The sequence below is a fragment of the Octopus sinensis genome, linkage group LG2, assembly GCF_006345805.1.
Source record: "Octopus sinensis linkage group LG2, ASM634580v1, whole genome shotgun sequence".
NCBI lineage: Eukaryota > Metazoa > Mollusca > Cephalopoda > Octopoda > Octopodidae > Octopus > Octopus sinensis.
The window spans coordinates 135,148,111-135,168,321 of record NC_042998.1 but is presented as its reverse complement, the minus strand read 5'-3'; the positions used below and the strand labels follow the sequence as shown (position 1 = coordinate 135,168,321).

The following is a 20,211-nucleotide window of genomic DNA, read 5'->3' as shown; positions in this document are numbered from 1 at the left end:
GATTGCTTGCTAATAGGAGTGATCTGATCATCAAAATATTAACTACATAGAATTTACTTTATAATTGCATTCAAATTTATTAGGTCATTTATTTGATTATCTATTAGACATTTTGACTAAGACCTAACCAATTAAAAACTGGTTAACAACAAACAAAGCAAATAAGTTTATTTTGTTTACTTTTTATTACTTTTTTATCAAAATTTTAATATATTGATTAAACGAATTAAGTTATCAAAACATTCTTCAGTGGAAAAATAGTATTTGAGAAATTCCATATTTTATAAGTGTTATCATTTATTTAATGCAAGAAATTATCACTGAGGGAAATTTTATTATTGAACACTATATGACCAATAAATAGAAATCAAATAATAGATCAGATGTTAAATATTTCAATTGAAACTGAACGTAAATAAAATTAGCTATATACTGAATCATTTGAGCTAACAATGTTTTCCTTCATAAGCTTTACAACTTCCAAACTACTTTAACCAAAACAGACAGTATAACAATAAGACCATTTTTCATAAATGGAAATATTTATAATGGACTAAGGTAAAATGAAAATGTCAATTGAATCATATTCAGAGCTTTTTTTTGTTTTTATTTAAAAAAAAGTTTACAGACCCTCATACATTGTTCATGATAAAACTAAATCTGTTTCCTTTCTTTGCTTTTAACTTGTTCTAAACTTCTAAGTTGTCACTAACCAGTAACTGCTGAGATGCAATCCTTGAAACATGTTACACAAAATAAAACAATTATCAACTCTTGTTATTTCTATAACAGAAATACTAAAATTTCCATCTTCATACATTCAAGACTATATTTTTGAAAACAATAATCGGCTAAACTAAATGTTAACCCATATCACAGTAAGATATTTCCCAGTGACTTCATAATCTATATAATGATTTCAAATTTTGGCACTAGGCCAGCAACTTTAGAGGAAAAAGCTAAATCAACTACATCAATTCCAGTACTGAACTGGTACTTTCTTACTGACCTCTGCAGCATTTGAACTCAGAATGTAAAGCTGGAAGAAATACCATTATGCATTTTGTTCAGCTTGTTGACAATTCTGCCACATTGCCACATTTTTCTTTCAAATGTTGGCACAAGGCCACAGTTTGAGAGGGCAGGGGTTAAATGATTACATCAACCCAGTACTTGACTGGTACTTATTTTATGAACCTCTGAAAGATGAAAGGCAAAATTGACGTCAATAGGATTTGAACTCAGAATGCAAAGAACCATAAGAAATGTTGCTAAGCATTTAGCCCAAAATGTTAATGATTCTGCCAGCTTGCCACCCTTACAATGTATATAATAAAACTAAAATTTGAAAGTAAGGAAAATTTAAATAAATAGCAAGAGATCCAATATTAATGTGTGTAATTTATTCTTACAGTCATTCATCTTATAACAGCCGTCTTTTAATCAATAACAAATCCAGTAACACCCTATAACATTCAGCCAATAGAATAGGCATCCTTGTATGGCTCCTGTTTATAATACATATTGTATATATAATATACAGTAATAAACATAATGTAGTCTTGTGACTTGAAACATAAAACTATACATCTTTTACAGTGCCCTTACAGTATTTACAGGGCAAGAACTTGCGACCACCATATGGAACAGCATCACATAAGTTGCTGTCTATTTCAGAAAACAAATCCAATATCTTTCTTGCAGTGGGGTTATCTTCTTCCATGTTACATTTTTGAATTAATTGTTCAGATTTAGATGTATTACGAAGAGGCACTGGTGACAGATCTGCGTTTTTCTCAAGCTGTGATTTAAAAGCCTGGTCTTCTGGCAAATCGGCTATATGTTCCATTGATTCACCTGCTACAATAGCCTCGACTACACTTTCAGATGAATTAGTGCTGCTGTAGTCTGGCCAATCTGGAAAAAGGAAAAGTTTTATTTATTCAGACATCTTAATGAAAAATTTGCATTTATTTAAAAAAGAAAATTATCCAATATATTAAATATAAAAAGTTGCCCAGATCAAGGATTTTTTAATTAACTTCTTTCCAAAACTTTCTGATAAACTAAGCATCAAACTAGTACTGACTCGGCGTAAACAGTATATAAGTTCAGATTTTAGGTACCGAGATTTACATCAAAACTAATTTTGTTTTAAAGTTTTATGAAACAAGGGACATAACTTTACAGGAAATATGAAATTTCTTAAAGGTTGTCTCCCTTAGTATATCAGCATATTTAAATGCTGATCATGTAAATGTTAATCTAAGAGGAAGGAAGTTTATAAGTTATCAGGACAAGATAAGAAAAGAAACATGCAATCGCAGCTGAAAATGTAGATAGAATAATTAATTCTCACCTTCTGGATATTTACTAAGCCCGTTCATAACTGTAGCACCATGTAGGTGGGGTTGAATATCATTTGAATGGTTTACATTGCTATCTTCACTGTTCTGATAATCCTTGGACAGTAAAGTGTCACTTATTCTTGCATTTGATAGATTGCCTTTATTGTGTAACATTTGCACCACAAGTCCTTGTAATTTGGCTAGCTTACCCTTCAAAAATAAATAAATAAAAGTTGAATTAATATATATCTTTTAATTAAAAAAAAAATTCTAATACTTCTTGTCATTACTCTATACAAACAATATAATGAGCATTATTTAACATCCACTTTTCCATGCTTGCATGAATCAGATGGAATCTTGTTTTCTACAGCCAGCTGCCTTTTCCGTCTCCAACCACACTTGTTTCCAAGCAAGGTAATATTTCTCATGGTCAGACATGTTTTTCATAGAAGACTGGAAATGAACAACATCACTTGTTTGTAAATTAGTATCCCTATCATACATCACATGATATCAAGACAAGGGTACACACACACGCACGTGTGTGTGTGTGATGGGCTTCTTTCAGCTTCTGTCAACAAAATCCTATTTGGTCAGCCTGTGACTTTAATAGAAAACATTTGGTCCAAGTGGAATGATAAAACGAAGGACAAAATAAAAAGGATCCAAACATGAAAAGTATTTCTATAAATATTTCTTATTTTATGACCTATAAGGCAACTTCACATGTGTTAGTGCCATTATGATTCCACCCAAGACACAGAAAAGCAAAGATGTGGGTTCAAGAGGCCCCTGTAGTCTTGACAAAAATGTGACAACCATTCTAATGCTTATACATTGATAAAATGCCTGCATCGCATGGTACTGGGGTATTTTATCCTAGTACACTTCCTAACACCAACCACTATCAGCAAGAAGTGCTCCTCTACTCTGCTAGAGTAGAGGAGCACATCATCCAACCCATATCAGCATGGAAGACATATATAAAACCACAACGAAAGGATTCTCTTTCAGCCATTAAAAAAAAGAAATTTTGACAGCTGTTATGCTAAACAGTTAATGAAGAGATTATTGAGAGAATAGTACTGACCCACAGAATGTTTTTGCAACTATCAGCAGTTTACATTCATTCTAGACCTATTTTCACAATAAGTAATCTCAACAGCTGTTCACCAATGTATTGATCCAAGCAGGATATGAGAAATACATGTTAGAATAGATTTGTTGGTCATGAAATTTCTGTTCAGATGATAAAGTAAGAAGAGGTGTAATTATAAAACCTAAAGAATAGAATTCCCATTTAGCCCAAACCTACTCTAACTGAGAAGACCATCTCATCTTTTCATATATCTATAATGATTTTATCTGATATGACATTCCTTTTTTAAGATAACAGGGTGTGATTAGAGGGTGATTTAGCCACAGTTTCTAGCAAGTCAAGCACTCACACAGAGGCTCAGAATACAAGAGTCTCCTAGTATAGCTGTGTTAGGACATATTCTTCACCAATGGCTTCATTCCTATCCTTAGTTACATGTCATCAACTTGGCAAGCAACATCACCACCTCAGTTTAACCAGTGCAAATGATAAATCAACTTATGGAGATGTGCAGTGATGGTCCATAACCAAACTGACATTAAGATGGCAAATACCCATTGACTCAACACTGAGTTCAAATCCAGCTGAAGTCAAATTTGCCTTTCTCCCATTGAAGTGGATAAAAAATGTTTCAATCCTGGGTGTAACTTGGCAGAACTGTTAAGAAATATTGAACCAGAACCTTTGCATTATGTGTTCCAGCTCTTTGTATTCTGAGTCCAAATCATGCCATGGCCTACTTGGATGATAGACATAACTCATCACCAATTTTAACACCACTATCTGACGTCTTAAGCACGAATTGTATCTTCCTCAAACCCATCAAGTTAAAATAAAAAGTGATATCTATAACAAGGAGGAGAATACAGAGACCTATGACACAGAGGACAACTGGAAGTTTCTACATGATAACCTGCAGAAAGCTAGATGAGTTAGGCAACTGGGGTTGGGCTCTAGTTGGGTAAAGAAGAGTCAGAAGATTCAAGTGAAAGAAAACTGTGGAAGTTGAAGACCTAAGCAGGAGTGGTGAAAATTGATCTTAAGATGCTGAATCTTTCATAGGAGATGACAAAGAACACAAGTGGTTGTTGCGATACTGTGTTGGAAAGGACCCATCCAACTCATGCAAGCATGGAAAAGTGGATATGAAAATCATAATGATGGAACATATGTGAGTTGCAAATTAAACAGGGAATGAAAAATTTTTTTAAATCAATAACAATCAAAAGTTACCAACTCAAATACAGACTGATAAGTCAAAAGGTAGGGAGTATTAAAAAAACAATTTAAGAACATACCTGTAATTCTTCTCTGTCTTTGGATAGTCGAGAAATATAATCATTCTTCTGGAATTCTCGCTGCTGTAATAAGGCTCTTTGGTGATGGTAGAGAGAAATATACTCTCCTGAAACATCAAAGTAATTATATTGAAATCAGCAGAACAGAAAAGAAAAATCAAAGAAATTGAAAGAAGAAAAAAACCCCAAGAACTTAAGATTCTGATCTACCAACTTCAAGATACTTTATTTCCTTTCTTTTGTATACTCATTTAATTTACAGAAATATCAATTGAGCAAGTACGTGATAGTTTCCTCATCATAAAACAGCTCTCCAAATATAGATGGAACTGTATTGTGAATGTTCAATGAACTACTGTACATATGAACTATTGGTTGTAAGAGATTTACAGTCGTATGTTTTTATTACCAGGCATAGCTGTAATGTATAAGAGGCACTTTCTTTTATATTTTCATCAGTTATAGTTATTGGCCAAGGGTCACACTGGGGAACTACTTTCAAGGATTTTAATCAATTATATCAACCCCAGTACTTTATCTAATAATTGTTTTATCAATCCCATAAGAGAGAAAATACAAGTCAACCTTAGCATACAGGAACATAAACTGCAAAAAATATCGAAGTATCTTTTGTTCAATGCACCAATTTTTATCATCCCACAGATAAACATGCACACATACACATCCCGATGAGCTTTCACACAGCTTTTGCCAACAAAATTTCAGTCAGTCTTTGTTGACAATTTAAGTGACAAATCTTTGTTAGGAAATAAGATGCCATACAGTAGGATTGAATTCAGAACCATGTGGTAGCAAAACCAGCTTCTTGACTAAAGAGCCACAACTGTGCTATATTTACAGATATGTAGACATATAATAACTGAAAAATTATGCCAATAGTTTCAAGACAGGAATAGACTATTCAACAAAGATAGACTGGTTCAAGGGAAGTAGCTAAGATATGGATCCCATCATTGTGCTGCAAAACCTGATCAATAGCTACATACCTATTGTATCTGTTTCCCCTTGTAATTGCAGCACCAAGTGTTCAAGTTGGTCAGCTTTGTCAGATAGATCTGCTTTATCTCTCATTGCTCGAGTATATTTCTCCTGTAATGGAAAGAGCGAAATTTTTAGAAAAACGATTTATTCTCACACTCCTTTAATTTCTCACAAAGCTTCTATGCAGTCACTCAACTTTCTAGAAATCTACCAATTTTTATTTAAGGAAAATAAAATCTTGGTAAACTTTAGTTTCATATAAGTTATCCCCTAAAATAAAAGATGTTCATGACTAGAGTGCCTTTGATCCAATGCTTGGCTGGGGCTAATAAACATCACCAAATAACAAAAAAAAAATACTAATTGTCTAAGTTAATCTAATGGAGATAGACAAATCAAGAATACAATAAGTGGCCAAATATTTGGTGGTGGTTCATTATATATATTCTTAGCTTAATTTTTTCATCATACTGACATTGTTTAGATAGCTTTCCAACTTCAATATTTCTCAGGATTGTTGAAGTAAATGTTTTACAGGTAACTATAAACCAACCAGCTGACTAAACTTAAGATCACATGTTACCGAGTAACTCTGGTCAGCTCTGTTTCAGTGGACCAGCTATATGGAGGTCAGCTTATCAAGTAATTAGAATCAAGGCCTAAAGTTGCCAGCAGAATATACACCAAAACCCTCCTCTCATTGTTACAGCAGTAGCCCATACTGTCCTAATTGATAAGATATAAATAACCAGTCTCTATTTTTTTTTTTTTGAAAGAATTTTTTTTTTTTGCAAGAATTTTGTTTGACACATTGAGTTGAATGGCTACATAGAAAGAAGCTCATTGTCTATCAAGTAAAAAGGGGGCAACATTTAAATATAACTTCTAACTTAATATTTGGTTATGTTACACCTAATGCAATACATTTGATCTGCTCTTAAAAATCTTTTTGAACTAATTTTTTCCCCCACCTCTCTGGTTATGTTACATCTTACGTATAAAACCATTTTATCGTGATTGGGTCCATGAACTCAGCAGCTGTAAATTGTATTAGAGCAACCAAAGTAGATCACACAAATACACGGAAATGACAGTATCAGGTGAGGAAATAATTTATTCAATTTCAACTAACCTGGATTGCTTCCATAGTTTTCTTTAATTTATCAAACTCAACTCGGCTCACTATGTTCTCATCGGGATTGGCTGTTCAAAAATATAGGATACAGTAAATTATTAACAAGCTGGATAGATAAATTACACTGGGCAACAAGAAAATTTTTTTGTCTGGTACCTGGAATATTTCAATGAATTCATAAGTGATTTTGCCTGCTAAATTCAAAAATAACTTCAGTTTTTCTCTATCAGGTCTAGTTTTCTGACTAAACCTGATAGAATAAGTATTTTATTCATACAAGAGGCATACAATATGAAGCAATAAAGAGAGCATAACACAAAACAAAGTACAAATATAAATTCAAAATTGGAAATACATATTGGCAAAGATTTTTGCCAGAAAATTCTCAAGGAATAAATTTATGCTTCTTTGCGCACCATGAATGTTGAGCAACAGGAATATCTCGTTTTAAACACCAGCAATCATCTGCATCCCAACATCCTTGGTACAGGGTTTCCATCTCCTTGATGTCCTGAGGAATCATTCGTCTTGTTCACCATTAACATCTCCAAGATATTCAGGAGAGCAATCAAGATGACAAAAAAGATAATGCATTTTGATGCTCATATTTGCATCAATATCATGAAAAACTGATATCAAGTTGGTAACAAGTTCTTTATAATTTTCACTTTTGTGTTTCACAAGGAAATTTTGCACTACTTCTGCAAAGGTTAGCCAAGCTGATGCTTCATTTTCACACATTGTTTTCACAAAATTTGTGTCCTTCAAGAGCTTACAGATCTGTGGTCCATCAAAAATCCTTGTTTTAAGTTATTCAATTGTCAAGTCTGGAAATACACTGCAGATATACTTGAAGCACTCCCCATTTTTGTCAAGAGCTTTGACGAATTGCTTGATCAATCCAAGTTTGATGTGCAAAGTGGGGAAAATGATCTGATCTTGCTTAACCAAAGGTTCTTCCAATATATTGGCAGCTCTATATGGAGCCATATTTATTTGTTCAAGGCAGCCAGCCTTTCTTAAAATAGTGATTTACTCGGTCTCTACTGTCCCACATGCAAATACATGGGTATTTTGTATAACCAGATTGCTGTCCCGTGAGAAAATTCACTAGTGTCATCTTCAGGTGATAAATCTTCTTTGGTTGAGGGTAAAGCTATCTGAAGCAAGACATTGAAGACTGGAAGAGGAAGCTCTTCACCGTGTGGAACTAGTCTAATACCAGAGGCAAGATTAGGATAGACAAGTGTTTGTCGATTTTTCCAGTAAATAACCTTTCAAATTTAGGTTACAAAAATAGTCGTCCATGTGATTATAGGGCTCAATAACTTAAAAACTAGACCTAATAGGTCAAAAAGAAGGTTATAGTTGGATTCAGAAGACCGATTTTGTATAGGAATGATGTCTATTTCCTAAACACCAAAAACCTTGTAGACCAGTGTTATCTTATGGTAGAAACAGCAGTAATACCACAACTACCAGTTGGGGTAAACATTCAAATGTATTATAATCAATTTCTGAAGTAAAGTTAAAAAAATAAAGGCATAAAATTATTATCAAATAAATCACTACTTACTGGTCATTTTTAATTGTTCCTCTACATCAGCAACTTTCACACTCAAATTATCAGACAGATTTCGCTGATCATTCAAATTTTCAATTAACTGGTTGCGTTCAGCTTCCAGTTGACAAATAGTAGCTTGTAAGGACCCAATCTGAAAGACAAAGAATAGAAAAGTAAATTCCTATAAAATACATACACAGATGAAACTATATTCAATACTATGATTATCAGAATATTTACCATAAGGTAAAAAGTACTTTAATAATACAGAGAGCTTGTCTACAATAGTTTAAAACAATGTTCAATGGAAGTGAAACCAAAAATTTAAACCATCTCCCGCCAAATGAAATGCCACAACTTCTTTTGCTAGAATTTTCAGATTGAACATTCTTCAGTGCAAATCCATCTAAGTTAGTCTGCTTGATACCAAAGAGGTGGTAATAGTGATGCTTGCTCTTTATATCCAGATCAGCTCTGATCTCTTGAACCTATGATCAAAGTGTTCTATCAGTGACTATTCTATCAGGCCTATGACAGGCATATGGAGGAAGGGTTCATTCAACAAATTTCAAAAATTGCTTTGACCATCTTAGATGGTACATTTGAAACTTCATCTTTATCCATGCATCTATTTCCCATGTGCTCTTATAATTATTGTTCTAGCACATCTGCCACAAACAAATTCTACTCTGTTAACATTCCTTTGATTTGGCATGCAAAATATTTTACTTTATTAAAGTTTCTAACAGGATGAGTGACCACACTGATGTTCAATGGCCATCAGAAGGACCTCTAAGGGGCTGTTACATTGAGAAAGCTACAAGTTAATCATTTGCAGAACATGAATGACCAGCAGTGGCCAAAGAAGGTACTGAATTCTGGTTGATTTGTCATTCTCATCAAAGACATCCAAAGAAATGGAAAAGTAACAATATACACTCCAATCTTCAATAACTACATGCATTGTTTTAAAACTCGAGATAAATTGTTATGGGGGACACAAATTTGGGAGGGTTTATTTATTTGAACAATTGTTTTAACGGCAGGATGCCCTTTCTCACAACTAATTACTGAACCATAAAATAGGAAGTGGAATTTGTTTTGATACAATCCAGAATAATCACAGATACTTTGTCCAGAGGTACAATGCAATGATTGTCATAAGGTGAAATTTTAAATGGTCAGTAGTTAACCCTTTAGCATTTAAACCGGCCATATCCGGCCAAAAGTATTCTGCCTGTTTTATGTTCAAAATGGCCAGATCTGGTCTTTCACACCAACCCTACAATATCGTTTTAAAAATTAACAGCTACCTCATCAAAATCTCAAAGCTACAAGATAATGCATGATTAGTTCAAAACAATGTGGATGAAAAAGGATTAATTTGGGTAGAATAATGTGAACACTAAAGGGTTAAATACAAACACCCAGCCATTATACTTTATATTGCAAGAAACAATTACAACAGATAATGAAAGTAAAAATCAAAGCTCAAATTTACTAACAATAGTGTCATTCTTCTCATCCTTTGATTCATCATAAATATCTTTGTTATCACGTGACTTTACAAGCATATTCCTCAACTCAGAATTCTGTGTTGTAAGAGCATTCATCATATCCTAGAAGTAAATAAATAAATGAGTATTCAATTACTTAGATAAAGATATCACATAAACATTTCAAAATTCATCAAAGTAATGAAAATGTTTGAAACCAATGTTACTAGGTTAATTAATGTAATTGAAATTACATTTTCTTACTCTGCTAGAGTAATTACCGTAAATCCTCAAGTATAATCCGCATTTTTTCCCCCAAATTTAATGGTCAAAATCCCGAGTGCGTATTATATATGAGGTTAAAAATGAAAATTATTTTCTAAGCAATGTCCGAGTCTCTATTTGCTGTCCGGCAATGTTTATTCAGACGCATTTTGTGATGTCGAGCGCGAAAATACCTTAAGCTAAACCTGAAAGCAATGAAGTCATAAAAGAATCATCCATAACTTGCAGTAAGCAACATTTATTAAAATAAAAGTATTCAGAACACAGAATAACATATAACAAGAACAATTTGCAAACATATTTACATTCCCATATAACAGTTAAGAACATTACCATTATTGTATTACACATGCGTGGAAGTGTTTGTTCGACTAGGTGCCGCTGGCTTAATTACGCACGACTCAAGGGGTATGTATTATACCCAAGGTTTAGGTTTTTCAGAGGTGCAACCCCCTAAAAATCCCCTGTGTATTATACTCAAGGATTTACGGTATATTGAAATTTAAATCCAAAAATATAAAAATTCAGAAACCTGGGAGGCAGACAGTTCTCTCTGCAGTGTTTCTACTAACTGTGCTTGGGCCTCATAATGGCGCAGTCGGTCCTGGATTTGCTCCTGCTGATAATTTTCTCTCTGCAAATGGTCAGCACACTTTTGGATCTCATCCAGTTTTAGATCCCGTGAAGCAAGCTAACAATAAAGAAATACATATATCTTAGCTTTTGTTTTTATGAAGATGCTTATCAAAACATAATATTCAATGTAATATACTTTATTAGCAAGCATTCTTTGAACAAACAGGGAAAGCAAACCATCAAACATTATCATCAACTACAACTCACACTTGAATAGATAAAATAATTTAGTTTCTTTTGTGTGTGTGTGTGTGAGAGAGAGAGAGAGAAAATTGTTTTATCAGACAAGTGGTACAGTGCTAATGCTAAGATTTCACTGCACAAAATACAGGAGTTGGACAAAATAATGGAAGCGTCATAGCATCATAATTTTGAAATATCTATAAAACTGTCAAAAGCTTGTTTATTTTTAATTTTTTTTATTTATTATTAATGTTGCTCAATATGTTTTGCTAAAATTGCTGTTTCTTTTCAGATATCATCAGAAAAAGATAATTAAAATTCATTAAAATGACAGATCTAATGGACTTTCAAAGAGAACAAATTGTTGGTGCTCATATGGCAGGTGCTAGCATAATGAAAACAGCCAAAATGTTTGGTAAATCAAGAAGTACTGTCTCAAAAGTAATGACAGCCTTTGAGAAAGAGGGAAAAACCTCCTCATTGAAACAAAACTCTGGAAGAAAACCAAAACTTTCAGATAGGGACCGTCGGACTCTTACACAAATTGTTACAAAGGATCACAAAAGTACAGCTCCCAAAATTACTGCAGAGCTTAATGACCACCTTGAGAACCCAATTTCCACAAAAAATGTTTGCCGGAAGCTGCACAAAGCTGGATTTCACAGGAGGGCTGCAATCAGAAAACCACTACTTCCAAAAACAAACGTTGCAAAGTGTTTACAGTGGAGTAAAAACCTACAGAATTGATCCCTAAAGCAGTAGAAGAATGTTATTTTCCTGGATGAGTCTTCCATTACTTTATTTCCGACCACCGGCCAAGTATTAATAGAATTAATAGTCAAGACTATTTAAGCATTTCATCTGATCAGATTCATCCTATGGTTGCAGAACTGTTTCTGGAGGGAAATGTAATCTTTCAGGATGATAATGCACCAATTCAAACAGCTAAAGTTGTTACTGATTGGCAAGAGGAACATTCTAGTGAAGCTGAATATCTTATCAGGCCACCACAGTCTCCAGATCTCAATATTATTGAGCATCTATGGTGCATTTTAGAAAAACAAGTAAGGAGTTGATATCTTCTACCATTGTCACTACAAAAACTGGAGACTGTTTTAGCTGAAGAATGGACAAAAATTCCTTTGCAAACAATTCAAACTTTGTATGAGTTTATACCTCATAGAATTCAAGCTGTGATTATTGCCAAAGGCGGTCCTATCCCATATTAAAATTCATTTGTTTGAAATTTTAAAGGGTTTCCATTATTTTACCCAAACCCTGTATATTTTAAAGAAATCAGCTTATGAACACAATTTTCATAATTGTATCGGGCTAAGAGAAAATGAAAGCAAACCCTTGAGATTCAAAATCATAAGCAAAATTAACCAGAAGTAAAAGAAAACCTATTTAAAAGATTGATGAGCAAGGCAACTTCTCCAGTGCTGGTGCTATGAAAAAAAATATAACCAACAAGGTGACAAATGAGCAGAGGAAGCATAAAGATTTGAGGTGCCTTTAATCTTGTCTTACTGAGAACTATTCAACCCTTTCTAGTGTTAGTACCATGGAAAAAATACATCCAGTACATTTTGTAAAGTGGTTGGTAAAAGAAAGGGCATCTGGGTGAAGATACCAAGCCAAATGATATGTACAAACACCAATGAGAGCAACACTCTTACAAAAATTGACTTGGACTGTAACAATCTACTCAACCCATGGAAAGAAGACATACAATAATGAAACATCCAACAGTTCCTAGAAATACACAAATAGATGAATATAAATGTCTCCTAAGAACTATGATGTTCAGTGCTTAGATCCCCTTGAATAGTTTTTAACAAAATGAGATATGACTTTCTCTTTGTTTGGTTAGAACTATTTCTGTAAGACCATCTGATTCCTTCTCAATTTAAGAAAGGTAAACATTGATTCTATTGAGCAAACAGAATTGTTTCATCAAGAAATAGCTCTAGCACACAAGTTCTTGGTTTCAATGGCTGTTGTACATAACTGTGGTATTGAACTGGTTGACCACTCTCCCCATTCTTCCCCATCTGACCATCGTCTGTTGTCCAACATGAAAAAAACACTTGACTCGGAACCAGTATAACAATAATGATGATGTCATATCTACTGTTGACTTTTTTGACCAACAAGATGACAACTTCATCAATGGGATCCAAGCACTGCAACACAGATGAAAGAAGTGAGTAGACAGCATGGGGGACTATGTTGAAAAATAAACCTCAGTTGGTTACATTCCATGAGTATCTTAACCATCCAATGGACTTAAAGTTGACCCTCATTGATGAGGAAACAAGGGAGAGTAAGAGAAATAACCCTCCCCCACCTTTCCTTGCCAGTAACAGTTGCCACTAAGGTAGTTTAAACATTAATCTGAAACAATAAATCATAAAAACAGATAAGGAAGAAACAACTAACCAATTCTCTCATATCCTTCAGTTCATCCTCTTGTTGTGCCAATCGATCAGCTAATTCGTGAGCTCTGTGTTCTTCAGATTGTAATTTGGTCATTAGTTCCATACTGTCATTACTCTGAAGAAAGAAACAAATTCAATAATAGTAGTTCCAAGTATCTGACACCTTATCTGATTTACCAAACAAAACATGAATCCAAAATATAAAAAGAACAGCAAAAATTCTTTATAGAAAACAGTTTTCCTGAGAAAAATATTTCTAAAAATCATCCTCTTTTAGTATTCTTAACATGTATAATCTAATCAATAATACATTTCATAAATTTGTATGTCATGGAGAGTTCTAATGTTTCTTCTGAAGAAAGACTATCTGAAATATTCTTCCTTTGGCATACAAATGTATTCACATTTTCTTAAATTAACTAGCTGATGCCAACTGAGAATATTACCCTTGGACCCTGCTTTTGTTAATTTAGTTAGATACTGACTTGATATAACTATGATTTCCTTTCTTATTTATTTATTACTATTTTTTTTTTTAAGATATTAAATTACATGTTGTCAAATTAATAATTATGTCAGCAGCAATTTGATTCTCTTTCACCTCTCTTTGTAAGATAGTCATATAATCAAAAAACAGGAAGTTAATATAATTTTCTTCTACAAAAGAAAGTCTTATACTGATGACAAGATGGCTATTTTACATACATTTTCAACTTTTACATACATTTTCATATTTAATGGGCTTTTTCATTTTATTTACTGCTCACTTAAGCTTGGTTTTTCTCTTTATTTTTTAGTTTCAGTTGAGCTAATTTAATTCTTTAACAAAGCTTATTTGTTTCATAAAATCTTAATCCTAAAAACAGATTAAACATCTTAATTTAAAAGCATTAAGAAATACAAGATACAATGAATATAAAATGGAAAAATTAAAAGAAAAAAAATCAAAACCAACCATTTTCACAAATCCATTCTGAAGTTCTGCCAACTGTTGTTTAAGGTCTTTGTTTTGTGTTAAGGCTCGACTAAGGGCAGTCTTATCACTCTGAATATTTTCTAGAAGTTGGGCTTTATTACTTGATTCTTCTTTAAGATCACCAACAGTAGACTCCAAATCCATGATTTTGTTTTCCTTTTCCTCAAGAAACCTAAAAACAATAAATCAAACACAAAATATAACAAAACATCAATAATTCAAGACAAACAAAATAAGCCATAGTACGATTAGCTATTTAACTCAATCCTTTCTTCACTCTCAGAATGTCAAAGCATGTAATAAATTGTGATGGTTGCAGGACACTATTACTTAAATCTTCTGTGCTTCATAAAAATCACCAATACTATTTCCTGGTGCACATAGACATACTTTCCTCTTTATGGCTCTTTTACAGTTCACTTTTGTGCTTTCTTATGTTTTACCTGTCTAATGTACATGTACTTTGGGCTAGTATTACCATCTTTCTGTACTTGACACACTGCTATTTTCTTTCGCCTCTTTTACTCTTTTCAGATAAGTTGTATTGCACCTGACCACTGTATACAATAAACTGATTATAAAAATTAGTAAAAATTTTAAAGGACTGGTGAATTAGGGATGAAGCAGTGTTTGTTGGGGTGACATTATTTACTAAACCAAATTTGCACAGGTTTCCTGTTTACATCTAAAAAATACCCTGGGAGTGATGAAACATGTGTCAGTTTTCACATTGACAGACAATTGCTGGTGACAAAATACAATCCATTCATCTATCACAGGTTTTCACATATGAAAGGATTTGAACACAAACTAAAACAACATTTGTTTTGGTTACATGAGCTGTTTCAATATGGTATGTACTTACAACTAAGTAGACAAGATTACAGTTAGTTACATATTTTGTCTTGGGCACAATACAATGCTAATCACATTATATGATCAATTGGCTGATTACAACAACTCAAGCAGCAAAAACCAGAATGGGAGCATATAGTCATTCCACCTGCTAGAAATAACCAAAGTGTGCTAAAATCAACTCCTATAATTTAAAAAAATAAAGGTTATATTAAATAATGTGATCAATATATCCCTAAAAGAGAAGGAATGTCTTTGATGAAAGATATGCTGGGTGAGGTCTGACCTGAGGCTAAAGAAGAACTCAACCAGCTGCAGCTCTTGCTCAGTTTGATAATTAAATAGACGTTACGAGGTGGTACGCAAAATTAACTGGAAATGTTCTCTGTGAGACAAGCCTGTTGTAGTTCAGGCTTCTGCTGCTAGAAGCCACTTGATGTGACCTTCAAGTATCAATCTGCTGACCAGTGGCATCAGGTGTACTGTTACTGCCACATGATTTGTCTTTGTTTTGCAGTGCTTCTCCTCTGTTTGTCAATTTTTGCAATGGCTGAAATGAAGGAACAGCATGCTGCCACGAAATTCAGTTTTCTGCTGACGAAAATGGCAGTCAAAACAGTTGTCATGCTTCAAACAGCTTATAAAGATGCTGCCATGAGCAAAACAAGTTTACAAGGGTTTCCATGCTTTAGGAATGATCACTCATCGCTTAAAGACTAACCTTCTTTAGGACGACCATCAACCTCCTGAACGAATGAAAACATCACAAAAATTCATGAACTGATCTTGGAGGACCATCACTGAACAATTGATGAACTTGTTGATATGACTGCTGTGTCCTGGAGCCAATGAATTTTGAGCAAGGAGTTGCAAATGAAAAGAGTTGCAGCAAAATTTATGCCTCATTTGCTCACAGAAGATCAAAAGCAGTTATGACTGAATGTGTGTTGTGAATTGAAAGAACAGTTGGAAGTTGATTCAGACCTCTTTTCAAAGGTCAACACTGGTAATGAAAGCTGGTGCTAGGGAATTTGCAGATGTGGAAGAGGTGAAGAAATAAAACAAGGTATCACTTTGCAAGAGTTCCAGTACTGGTTCAAACAGCGGAAAATGTGTCTGGACCAATGCATTGCTTCAAATGGTGAATACTTTGAAGGCTATAAAAGTGTAAACATGTAAAGCTAAGTGAATAAAATAATATTGCAAAATTCCAGTTTCTTTTGGGCACCCCATCGTATAAAGGAAGAAAGAATGTTATGTTCACATTTAACCCTTTCGTTCCCAAACCGCCCAAAGCCGCCTGAAAAGAATTTTGGTTAATGTGACCAAACCGCCCAAACCCGCCCGAATTTACCTATTCATATTTAAATGAGAATATCAGAGCAAATCTCTTTAGTACATTCGTGAAAACACGTGATTATGCTTCGTAAACAGTTCATCTACAGTTTTGTACAACGATCGACATGTAATTTGAATTCCCCTGAATTTTGGGAGATTTTTTTCCACATTTTTTTCAGCATCGATTTTTCTTCAACTTTCAAAATGGATAGGAGTTTCATGTTATCAAGCATTGATTCCGAATTGGAAAATTTGTGAAACAAATACTGGGTACTGTTGTGGATTTAGTTTTTATACAGGGAAACTAATGTTAGTCAGCATGGCTTAGGGTATGATGTGGTCTGGAAGTTATTGTTTGAAGCGATCAATGCGGAAACAAACTTACGCAGAATGTAAACAAACACAAAATGGGGGTTCAAATTTCGGAAAATTTGTGAAGCAAATACTGGGTACTGTGTGGATTTAGTTTTTATACAGGGAAAATAATGTTAGTCAGCATGGCCTAGGGAACGATGTGGTCTGGAATTTATCTCTTCCATACCATAACCAGGGCCGTATATTATTTTTTGACCGATTTCTTTAGTTCGGTCAAACTTACGGTGGATTCCAGTATTTCACTTTATTCCACCTTTATGGTACACCTGTTGTGCATTAAATTCAACTGATGATATAGTGATGTGCACAATTCTTCTTTATCAAAATTTTGTTGCATTCCCATTTGAATATTAGCTGATGATTCATTTTCTATGGTGATGTTTAAACAAAATTTTAATATTTTTACCATTTGCTCAATTTAAAATTTTAATATTTTTACCTTTTGCTCAATTTACCCGGATTTATCTGTAATTAAAGTCACTTTGAGACAAAAGTGATGCAATAGAATTGATTAAGAACCCTTTCTTTAATTATGTTCCAAATATCACATTGATATGTTGATAAGTAAAAAAGTTAGTTATTTAATGAAACAAGCCTAGATTCATGATTATTTTAGAATTTAAGTGAAACTCATGAGGGGTGTATTTTGGTCAGAAATATAGTAACGAAAGGGTTAAGTGCAAGCAAAAATGTAGAGTTTATCACTGGTTGCCCTCTACTTACCGACTTAGTTGTGCATTATCTCGGATTTGGGTTTCATGTCTTTTGGCAAGCTCTTCATAATCTGCTCTCAATTTATTGATTTCTGACTGTAGGTCAGAGGAAGATATACTAACACACTGGCTCTGACTTTCAGCCTCCTCTAATTAGGGAAAAAAAAAAGCAAGTTTCAAACCATGACACAAATATGGAATACAGATATGAATAACTAATTAACTTCTAACAAAAACAGATTTAATCTTTTAGCACATACACTGGCCATATCTGACCAAAATATTCTACTTGTTCAAACTGGCCAAGTCCAGCCCCTCACACCTATCCTACAGTGTCATTCTAAAATTAAAGTCACATCATTGAAATCTTAAAGCTACAAAATAACACATAATTCAAAACAATGTAAATAAATAAGCATTACATTTGACAGAATAATCTGAATGCTAAAGGGTTAAAGAAATTGACAGAGTCATTGCTGAGTCAGAATACAGAGAGTTGGAGTAAATATCATGAAGCATTCTGTCTGAGTTCAAATCCTGCCATGGTCAACTTTGCCTTTCAGTCTTTAGAGGTTGAGAAAAAAACAAATGTCCTGATACAAGATGGTGGATCAGTCGAACTATAAGAACATCACACCAAGATGCCTTGTGGTATTTGTTTCGGTTCTTTGTATTCCAAGTTCAAATCTAGTAATGGTTTACTTGGATGGTAGATTTAGCCTGTTGCCCAGTTTAACACATCCACCTGACATCTTGACTTCCTTTAGTAGATTCCACTGTTACAAGCATTTGGGTCAGACTTCTGGTTTGAGGATAGCTTTCTCTCTCCCTCCCATCAGCCTCAGAAACCTTGTAAAGTCATAAGCACCTTCCTGGTAAAAAAAAAAAAAAATGAAATACAAAAATAAAATAACTTTACCTAATTGTCTGCGTAAACTGTGCATTTTAGATTCAGCCTCATGCTGTTCTGAATATAATTTTTCTCTTTCATCAGTTAAGGAAGTCACCTAAACAGACAGAACAAAATCGATTAGTAACAGGAAGGAAGACATCCAGCAGTAAAACAATGCCTCAATAATATATTGGGCTAAGTCATGCAAAATGTATCTATGCATATATGTGTGTGTGTGTGTGTGTCTGTGTGTATATATATATATATATATATATATCCAAGGCTCAGTCCTCAGCCCCCTCCTATTTATCATAGTCCTCCAGGCAATAACGGAGGAACTCAAGACAGGATGCCCTTGGGAGCTCCTCTATGCTGATGACCTTGCTCTAATTGCTGAGTCACTATCAGAACTGGAGGAGAAGTTTCAGGTGTGGAAACAAGGATTAGAATCGAAGGGCCTTAGAGTCAATCTAGCTAAAACCAAAGTCGTAATCAGTAGGAAGGTAGACAAATCACAAACGCCTTCAGGTAGATGGCCCTGCTCGATCTGTAGAAAAAGTGTAGGTAGAAACTCTATAAGATGCACCAAGTGTAAGCTATGGACACATAAGAGGTGCAGCAATGTCAAAGGAAGGCTAACTAGGAAGATGGTTTTTGTATGTGGCAGATGCTCAGGAACAATAAACACTGAAAATGCTCTGAGACCAACTTCCGTCACTTTCCAGGGAGAAAAACTAGAAATAGTTGATAGTTTCCGTTACCTAGGTGACCAAGTCAGCAGCGGGGGCAGGTGTGCTGAAAGTGTAACTGCTAGAGTAAGAATAGCTTGGGTAAAGTTCAGAGAGCTCTTACCTCTGCTGGTGACAAAAGGCCTCTCACACAGAGTAAAAGGCAGACTGTATGATGCGTGTGTACAAACAGCCATGCTACATGGCAGTGAAACATGGGCCGTGACTGCTGAGGATATGCGTAAGCTCGCAAGAAATGAAGCCAGTATGCTCCGATGGATGTGTAATGTCAGTACTCATACTCGGCAGAGTGTAAGTACCTTGAGAGAAAAGCTGGACCTAAGAAGCATCAGTTGTGGTGTGCAAGAGAGACGTTTGCGCTGGTATGGTCATGTGGTGAGAATGGATGAAGATAGTTGTGTGAAAAAGTGCCACACCCTAGCGGTTGAGGGAACCTGTGGAAGAGGCAGACCCAGGAAAACCTGGGACGAGGTGGTGAAGCACGACCTTCGAACTTTAGGTCTCACTGAGGAAATGACTAGAGACCGAGACCTCTGGAAGTGTGCTGTGCACGAGAAGACCCGGCAGGACAAGTGAGACCATAACCCGTGGCCTTATACATGGGATGGAGCCAGCCTACGTATGCATACCTTCCCTTCTTGGGACACAAAACTCTACTTGTGAAGACCTGTTGAGGCAAGTGAGGATCAGAATCGAAATCAATCAATGGAAATTGCAGATGTGTTACCAGTGCCGGTGGCATGTAAGAGAACCATCCGTTCGTGACCGTTGCCAGCGCCGCCCCAACTGGCCTCATGCACCATCCGTTCGTGTCCGTTGCCAG

The 20,211-nt window shown here is 34.6% G+C and overlaps 1 protein-coding gene across 2 annotated transcripts in view; it reads right to left on the bottom strand.

Annotated features, from left to right (window-relative positions):
* Positions 1 to 581: 581 nt before the first annotated feature.
* Positions 582 to 20,211, bottom strand: part of LOC115228102 (golgin subfamily A member 2) — a 94,651-nt gene continuing 75,021 nt past the window's right edge. For both annotated transcript variants that reach the window (XM_029798767.2, XM_029798775.2), the window contains 12 exons: positions 18,667 to 18,754; positions 17,758 to 17,896; positions 14,446 to 14,638; positions 13,492 to 13,605; positions 10,763 to 10,921; positions 9,955 to 10,068; positions 8,462 to 8,600; positions 6,883 to 6,953; positions 5,756 to 5,858; positions 4,749 to 4,855; positions 2,360 to 2,558; positions 582 to 1,917 (listed from right to left, as the gene is read on the bottom strand). In XM_029798767.2, coding sequence (XP_029654627.1) covers positions 1,583 to 1,917; positions 2,360 to 2,558; positions 4,749 to 4,855; positions 5,756 to 5,858; positions 6,883 to 6,953; positions 8,462 to 8,600; positions 9,955 to 10,068; positions 10,763 to 10,921; positions 13,492 to 13,605; positions 14,446 to 14,638; positions 17,758 to 17,896; positions 18,667 to 18,754 — 1,761 coding nt within the window. In that variant the 3' untranslated portion in view covers positions 582 to 1,582. The remainder of the gene's footprint in view (positions 1,918 to 2,359; positions 2,559 to 4,748; positions 4,856 to 5,755; positions 5,859 to 6,882; positions 6,954 to 8,461; positions 8,601 to 9,954; positions 10,069 to 10,762; positions 10,922 to 13,491; positions 13,606 to 14,445; positions 14,639 to 17,757; positions 17,897 to 18,666; positions 18,755 to 20,211) is intronic.